The following is a 9084-nucleotide window of genomic DNA, read 5'->3' as shown; positions in this document are numbered from 1 at the left end:
GAAGCTACATTTCATAATATCTATATGCTGGTGTAACCTATCCTACAATACTTTTGACGAAAGTATTCATGAAGTTCTATGTGGAAAATAGTTTTCTCTTCTTCTTTATACATCCATATTCTTCATCTAATTTCGATTCTTTCTCAAGTCCAACACTAGATTATTCAGCGTCAAACTTCACGGAGACCTACCCAATTTTAAAAGAAGCCATAACGGAATTGATCAAGAGGAACTGAACCAATTTGCATATAGACGACTTGGTTAATAAATCGAAACATGAGATTTTCGACTGGAAAATCCCAGTCATCCATCAGTGAGGTCTGAAGGATTTGCTACCGGATGAAATGCGAAATTTCTCGTAATAAGATGCCCCCTTTCTGATCGATTATATCGATATAATTTTCGCTGAAGGAAATATTTTGACACTCGAACCTTCACGTTTTCAATTTTGTACAGAGGAATACAGTCAGCTCGAGTTCCTTTCGAAATACTCTCGGAAAGTTCATTTTTGCATGTTGTCTTTTGGATCCGAAAGTATCGATCAGAATTCTATCACCCTGTACATCAAATTAACTCCCACCTAGCTGGAATTCCATTTGCGAGATAATAGCAATTATGGACCAACAATTGTCGAACGAAAGAACAAATGAGAACATTCGAATGATCGACGTAAACAAATGATTTTCTTAAACATCACTTATCAGAATAGGCGACAACCCTGTTGATTTGAGAATCAAACCAAAATGTTCAAAAATAAGCAATACATCTCCATTTGGATGAGAGCAGGGATACTGATCCTCACTGTCATCTTAGCAATTCCAGGTGAGTAACATTTTTTCTCTAACATAACATTTTGCTATGGATACGTCAATGCCAAAATAATTGTTTCCTTCATGATAATTGAACATCTAGTGATACGTGAAAAAAATTATTCTGTATTTGATGAATTATCCAGATTGTCTTAGTATATAGTTTATTGGCTTATTTTGTAAATTTGATTTGATAGCTGTCATTAGATTTTATTATTAATTTGTTCTGTAGCAGCTTAACAGTATTAGATTGTATTGTATATAATTTCTGGTACCCATTTGAACATTTCGTTCAGGATTTTCAATTATCACAGGTTATTTGTCTACTGTATTTCATTTATTATATTGCTTTGCAAATCAAAATCCTTGTACTTTGATATTTCTCCTAATCCATTGTTACGTTAATCATAACTACTCAGACAAGCTTCTCCTGAACTCTTCCAGTTTATCCTTCTTCTCCCAACTTATAAAATCCTATCCTCAATGAGCTAGGTTACAAAAACATCCTTTCCTTATAAAAACGTAGACCCTTCTATCATCCACCCTCTCCTAGCTCAATTCTTTCTTCTGGTTTGAGGAAACCTTAAACATTTTTCAAACATCAACACATCATCATCAATTTTTCTTTCAGGATGTCTCTCCCTACGCCTAACCAACATGACAGCTCCCCTGATTCAGGATCCCAGAGAGAGCATGGGCCTCTTCTGCGAATTCGATATGGGGGGAGAGGATCTGTACGCTGTCAAATGGTACAAAGACGACCACGAGTTCTTCAGGTACAGCCCGGCCGGTCAACAGAAGCTGATGGAGTTCCAAGTGATGGGCGTGCACGTGGACCTGGTCAGAACGAAATGCTCGATGACATTTTGCAATCTGGTCCTCAGCGATTTGTCTAGGACCTTCAGCTCGGGGGCTTATAGGTGTGAGGTCTCCACTGAGGCTCCCACCTTCAGATTGGCCTCCCAGACCCACAATATCACGATGGCAGGTAAATGGATGATTTAGGTGTGGTAAAATCCAATTTGAAGAGATTAGGTTAGGGGTTTTGGGAATGAATTGATCATGTTAAAATCAATCTTCATCTCTCTGTTGCTTGATCCAGGTGTGAAAATACACTGCGCAAGAAATTAACGCACATTCTGAAAATCTCAATTTTAATGAAAGTTAACTCTACATTGACTTTATAACTCATTTTTTATGTTCTCTCGGGAAGGTTTTGAACGAAACAAGACACATTAAATGAAAGAAAAATTCAGGAATTCACCGAATCTTATGTGAAAGAAGAGAAATGAACAATTTTCAAAATACTGAAATGCTGTTAAGTGATTTAATACTTGGTATTTCCACCCCTTGCGTTAATTACAGCTCGGCAACGACGGTTCATACTCAAAATGAATGATCTTAAAATGTTCTGATCTAATCCTTCCCGGATTTCTCCGAGTTGGATTCCTAAGTCATTAAGAGTAGCTGAATGATTTTCTGAACTTCTCAGCCTTCTATTGAGGTTGTCCCAAACCTGCTCAATCGGATTGAGATCTGGACTTCTTGCTAGCCATTCCATTCGAGAGACTTCAACCTCTTCAAGGTATTCCTGAACGATGCGCGCACGATGGGGTCTGGCATTATCGTCCATAAAAATGAAATTTTCACCAATGTATGGGGCAAATGGCACTACATGCTATTCAAGAATGTTCCTTATATACTTATCAGCATTCATAGCTCCATTATCAACGACCAATAGGTCTGTGCGAGCAGTCAAAAATATTTCACCCCATACCATAATCGATCCTCCCCCAAAACCAGTAGTATTCAGGAAATTGCACTGCGCATATCTTTCATGTGGACGTCTGTATACAAGGGAACGTCGATCACAATGGTAGAGGCAGAATCTAGACTCATCTGTGAAGAGAACTCTTTCCCAATCGGCCTCTTCCCAATGGATATGCTCTCTCGCAAAATCCAAACGCACCTTCGATGGGCTGGGGTAAGAGCTGGGCCTCTTGCCGCGACACGAGGCCTTAAATCATATTCTCTGAGTCGATTTCTTATTGTCTGAGTGCTAATTTGCACCTCATGAGTTTGCTCAAGCTGAATTTGAAGGAGGCGTGCGGTTGCAAACCGTTGTCTCAACGAAGAAACTTTCAAGTAACGTTCTTGAATGGCAGTTGTTACCCGTGGTCTACCCTGTCCTGGTCTTCGGACATTCATACCTGTCTCCCTGAATCGCTGCAACATTCTGGACACACTTGTATGGGAAACTCCAAACCTTTCTGCAATTCTTGTGTATGTTCACCCTTCTTCTCGCAACACTACCGCTTGGGCACATTCCTCTTGGAATGTGCGTTGCATAGCGATCGAGTGTAGAAAATCAAACGAAAGAAAAACTATTGATCACTAGAATTGATCGAGAACAACTGATTTTAGGATGGAGCCAATTCATTCAATTTGGGAATGAATGAGGTTGTTTTTGTTCCAATCAATCTTTATCCCTCCGTTGCTTTGATACAGGTGTGAAAATAAAACGAGGTGACTGGAGCAGAGACAATTAAACAATCGTGCCTGGCAAACGCAGAGACGAGGACGCCAAGTTCCGTGTGCAGCGCTCCTTTCAAGGAGCAAACATCATCACAATTGCAGATGATTTCATGTGTTCGGGCCCCTATAACATAATCCAATTCCAGGCGTGGCGAATGTAGGATGCAGGCTCCGGGAATTTAACGCCGCCGCGAATGAAATAACTCAAGCCAATGAATATATACGGTTGAGGAAAACTGCTGAACCTTGAGAACGAATTATAATTCATGATTTATTATTTCGTTATTCAGTGGTTTTCATACATTGCGTCGGGATATATTCATTGACTTCGTTTTATCACATCCGCGGACGTAATGCGTCAGAGATTATGTTTTCCGTTTCATTTAAAACGCTCGCATGCGGATACGCCATTGTTGGTAAGAATGGGAAATATTCATTTTTTTTTCGAGTTTCCTGGAGCGAGAAATCCTCTGTAACTGAATGATGTTCCTCAACGTCAAGTCTTAGGAGGAGTGCATAGAAGTTTTTTCTGTAAATTCTAGAAATCCGAACAGTTGATGATTCGAGGAATTGCAATCCAGAGAGTCCTTCAGAAATGAAAAATTGAAAATGAAAAAAAAATTTTTTCTCGTAAACAGTGTCAGATATTTGAACGGTTGGTATGGAAATATAGGTTCTCGAATACGCTGAATGTATTGCGAGCAATTTCAAAAGCCTATCTCCCTTCGTTTCGATTTTCATCTTGGAAATGGCATTTTTCAAAAATTGCGAATTTCACTCGAGAATTCGTCAAGACCGAACGGTTGTGCCGAGATGGATGAAATTCTCAGATTTATTACTAGAAGAGTTGCTCTTTGAGATCATGTGTCACATTTAGACCTACTATAATTATCCTGGAAGAAAAACTACTCGAAAACTGATCTTCGAAAAATTCCTAAAAAGTTGGATTCAGTTAAAACTTCCTCAAGACCGAACGGTTATGCCGAAATGAAATGGATGAAATTCTCAGATATATTACTAGAAGAGTTGCTCTTTCAGAATATGTATATTATTCGGATCTACAATAATTTTCCTGGAAGATAATCCACTCGAAAAATGACCTTCGAAAAATTCCCAAAAAGTTGAGTTCAGTTAAAACTTCCTCAAGACCGAACGGTTGCACTGAGATGGGTGAACTTCTCAGATTTGTTACTAGACGAGTTGCTCTTTCAGAATATGTATCACGTTTAGATCTACCATAATTTTCCTGCAAGATAATCCACTCGAAAGATGACCTTCGACAAATTCTTAAAAGTTGGGTTCAGTTAAAACTTCCTCAAGATCGAACGGTTGCGTCGTGGTGAATGAAATGTCGAGATTTATCATTATAAAGGTTGCTCTTCAAGAGTATGTATCACGTTTGAATCTACTATGATTTTCCTGCTAGATACAACTCAACTCGAAAATTGAATAATGGAAAAATTCGAAATTTGATTTTCTGGTTAACATTCTTAGATATACGAAAGTTTGGTGAACAAATGTAGGTTTTCGAACATGCTCAATGTATTGCGAGCAATTCCCAAAGCCTATTTCTCTCAGTTTAGATTTTCATCTTGGTAATGGCAATTTTCAAAAATTGCAATTTTCAATATGCGATATTTCCTGTTATATTCATCTGATCGAATTGAGATTTCCGGTTATATAATCAGCGAAGCCTAGCCTTCCACCTTAGCACAAAAACTCGATTTCGAAGATTACATTTTCATCTACCTACAGGATTTTCTTTTCTTGCAGTAATTCCAAGAAATAATCCCACTGTAGAAGGTGTGAGGGACAGCTACTTAATCGGAGATCTTCTAGTCGGTACCTGCACATCCGGATTAGGGGATCCAAAACCATTGATTTCTTGGTTTCTCAACGATGCACCAGTAAGTACAAAATAATAACGATTTCAATCTCTCACTACATTGAATAACTTCTTCTGAGCTCTTCCCTGATCACTGATCAATTTTCAGGTGGACAAGAATTTCGTCCGAGAGCTCACACAACGACCCACACCTCATAATCAGAAAGATGGCGAGGTAAAACTACAGGGCACAACTGTTCAACTACGTCTTCCTCTAGACAAGAGAATCGTCAGCAATAAAACAATCACCAACCTCAATCTGACCTGTCTACAATCCACGGACATGATTGCCGCAGCATCTTTGTCCCGCAACACCACGAAGATCATCGCTGTAACCGAAGAGATCTTGGTGACCAACCAGAAGCTGTACGGCTTTTTCGGAGCATCTTCTCGCATCAAACTGTCCGGCTGTCTGATGTTCGTAGTGATCGTCGGGGTGGTTTATTAAATTTAGGATTGTGGATTGATTCGAATAAAAAAATTCGAACTTTAGTGAACGCGACAATTGTCGACGAATGTGATATGGGTGTTTCCGAGAATTCTAGTGATGTAAGTTTCGAGTGGATATATCGGTGATAAGGTCAAATTAATATATCGTTACAATCGATTATGTTGGTATAGAGTAAGTTGATTGATTGTTTTCCGTTGAGATCAATAAATTCTTCCTTCCTGAGAACGTATCTTATTTCACTTGTTTCAGACTTTCCACAGAAAATACTGATTTTTTCCTCAAAAGTGTGTGGAGAAAGTTAAGCCCAAATTTTCGTCGATTTATCATAATTTCAGCTGAGTTGATTTGAGGATAATACCTGGGCATCTACTTTTCTCGGTATCATATCAATCTTCCTCGAAAATACTGTTGAAGATTAGTCAGTGTTCATTTACTGACGAGTCTAAGTCTAGACGCACTGTTGTTTGAAGAGAACAAGTCGGAGTTGTTCATAGCAGTTTATGGTTCCCACAACAAACTATTTCGAATGAAAACTGTGAGCAGAGCTTTCGATAAATTTCTGGGCACGTTACGCGCTGTGTGAATAGCGGTTTTTCCCAATGTCCTCCCATTGTTCCGACTCTATTCTCCTGTGTACGAACATTAAGCAACTTTGTTCAACAACACAAAACCGTCAACTTACTGAGTGATGGCCGACGCTGCTAATGAACTATTTCCCAGCCATCAACCAAGTAAAACGTGATTAAACCAGCAGAGGTGTTCATCTGATGAATTCGACCCCCAATGTTTTATCTTGTCTTGTCAATGCGAGCGGGGAAGTTTATACCGATAAAACATGTAGGTCAGTTTATCCTGTATTATACGAGGATGTATTGATATCTAGTTAGCCTAGACCAGTTCCATTCATAAAAAAATTTTGCCATAGCAACGAACAATACCTCATTAGAAGTGTCAGTGTGAAGTGTGAGGTCAAAAAAGTTAACCAGAGTTACGCAATAAATTAAAAGAAAAGATGTCCACCGAAATTGTAAAAATCGTAAAATTGGAGTATCGAGCCATCATCAAGTACCTGTATTTAAAAGGGTTAAGAGATAAGTAGAATTAAGATATGCTTAATACCCTTGGTGATCAATGTCCTTCGTATGCGACCGTGAAAAATTGAACTGCAAGCTTCTAAAGAGGTAATTTTTCCATTGAAGATGATGACCGATTGGGAAGGCTAGTTTCTGTGTCAGTCCATGAAAATATCGATGCAGTTCATGACATGATTTTATCAGACCGTCGAATTGGGCTTAAACGGATATCTGAAGCACTGAATATTTCATACGAATGCGTTCATCATATAGTTCACGTCAATTTGGATATGAGAAAAATTGCTGCAAAATGGATCCCCAAATGTTTGAAAGTTGACCAAAAGCGTGCAAGTGTAGAAGCATCGCGTTCGATCTGTACTCGATTTGAAAACGATGTAGACTTCTTAAACCGATTTGTTACTATGGATGAGACTTGAGTACATTTCTACGATCCGGAAACAAAGCAACAATCGATGGGATGGCTACACTATGGTTCTCCAAGACCTAAGAAGCTTCGTGTCCAAAAATCTGCTGGAAAAGTTATTGCTTCAGTTTTTTGGGATTGCCATGGAGTTATCATGATTGATTTTTTGGATAAAGGTAGAACAATAACCGGAGAATACTATTCGACATTACTGACCACTCTACGTGAAAGAATTAAAGAGAAAAGATGCGAAAAGCTCTCCAAAGGTGTTTTGTTTTTGCAGGGCAACACCCCTGTACACAAAACTCATGTTGCCATGAAAAAAATTCGTGATTTAGGGTTTGAATTACTAGAACTCCCCCCTTATTCACCAGATTTGGCTCCATCTGACTATCACCTTTTCTCAACTGAAAAAAAGTTTAAAAGGTCGTAAATTTTCTTCCAACGAGGAGGTAATACAAGCTGTCTAGGTCTAGTTTGCACAGCAAGAAGAAAAAATTTTTTAAAGGTCTAAAGACGTTGCAGGTTCGCTCTAATAAATGTATCCAAATAAAAGGAGAATATGTTGATTAATAAAATATTTTGACATTGAAATTTTGTTTGGTTCTATAGTAGGCTAAGAATTTTTCAATATATCCTCGTAATATTTGACCGAATGCATACGCCGAGATACTACGAGAGCTCAAAGTAAAATATTCCCAACTGTTTTTGGCTGAAACTTAAATTATAAAGTAGGTAATCTATTAGGCAAGGCGCAAATAATAGAAACGCAGGTTGGTGAGGTGACGCAGTGTGGGTTTTTGTAAAACATAGAAAAAACAAGACCGCGCAAATAAAGCGTGATGTTGACATGACGCTTGTATTACGTGCAGCTCACCAACCTGCATTTCTATTATTTGAGCCTTGCTTAAATCTGACATGCACAATCTATAAAATTATGTATACTGCGTTTCATATTGTATTAATAAATTATTGAAGACTTGCTCGTTCATTTCGTATTGTCTAAAGGTTTAAAGGGTCTTTTTCTGACCGACATCCAATATCAGTTTGAGCTTTTCAGATGGAAAATAATCAAAGGGATGAAGTAAGAAACCTTTGCAGGGACAGTTTTGAATAGGTTGTTGATAGAGCATGGGATAAATCTCTTATTTTTCCGACGCGAAAGGATATTTCCTCCTGTTTTCATAACCCAAGTAGAAGCCCTCCAGTGAAAGATGGTAATTTGTTGCTCCTTACTTTTCTGATTCAAATTTCCACCAGAAAAATACAGTCCCCGCGGAATGACGAGCAAGAAGGGTTTCATCGAGGCGAGCTTCAATACTTGAATAGCGCTCTTAAGGAAAATGAGTGCCTCGATGAATTGAGGACAGCGCTGGTCTTAAATTAGGGAGACTCCACATTCAGACAACAAGCGCCAAGCGACAATATTAATCTCCCTTAATTGTCCCCGCCGTAAAGATTACGGATAACATAATTTCGTTTACGAGAGGAAATTTACATTTTTTTCGTCGACTGTTGCTGCGGTACGAAAGAAATTTGAATCGAAATTGCCACGAGGGTGGGAGGGCTTGATGTGGTTTATGACATGTTAGCTCTCGGAGGCTCAATCAAGTCCGCGCATTAGCGTGGCCTCAATTGAATTTCCCCCTACTGAAATATCTCGCTCAGAGGATGAGCCATGAACGTAATTAAATTTAAACTTTCCAAGGTTCAAAATAGTATCACTCTCCAACAAATTTTCTCTCAGATGAAGGTGGAAAAGAGGTACTACTTCACTGTTCTCTTTTATTGACCACCAAGAAGACTAACTCAATACTCTACTGATGATAATACTCAAATGATTTCTAAACCTGATCTGAAAAAATCCCGATTCTTTTCTTTTCCCTTTCCCTTAGAATTCACAACTC

The 9084-nt window shown here is 38.7% G+C and overlaps 1 protein-coding gene across 1 annotated transcript; it reads left to right on the top strand.

Annotated features, from left to right (window-relative positions):
- Positions 1-592: 592 nt before the first annotated feature.
- LOC123311392 lies at positions 593-5902 on the top strand. The gene is made up of 4 exons (XM_044895298.1): positions 593-822; positions 1441-1797; positions 5118-5251; positions 5339-5902. The coding sequence occupies exons 1-4, from the start codon at positions 744-746 to the stop codon at positions 5675-5677; spliced, it is 909 nt and encodes a 302-aa protein (XP_044751233.1). The 5' UTR covers positions 593-743; the 3' UTR covers positions 5678-5902.
- Positions 5903-9084: the final 3182 nt, after the last annotated feature.

Source organism: Coccinella septempunctata, chromosome 4 (genome assembly GCF_907165205.1).
Source record: "Coccinella septempunctata chromosome 4, icCocSept1.1, whole genome shotgun sequence".
NCBI classification, from domain to species: domain Eukaryota; kingdom Metazoa; phylum Arthropoda; class Insecta; order Coleoptera; family Coccinellidae; genus Coccinella; species Coccinella septempunctata.
The sequence above is the reverse complement of the archived record's forward strand: the minus strand, read 5'-3'. Positions and strand labels throughout refer to the sequence as shown.

Bases quoted from the DNA above. Each gene is read 5' to 3' on its own strand.
- LOC123311392 (XM_044895298.1), top strand. From the start codon at position 744: ATGTTCAAAAATAAGCAATACATCTCCATTTGGATGAGAGCAGGGATA. The intron at 823-1,440 runs GTGAGTAACATT...TTTTTCTTTCAG, and splicing joins TGTCATCTTAGCAATTCCAG to GATGTCTCTCCCTACGCCTA. The intron at 5,252-5,338 runs GTAAGTACAAAA...ATCAATTTTCAG, and splicing joins GGTTTCTCAACGATGCACCA to GTGGACAAGAATTTCGTCCG.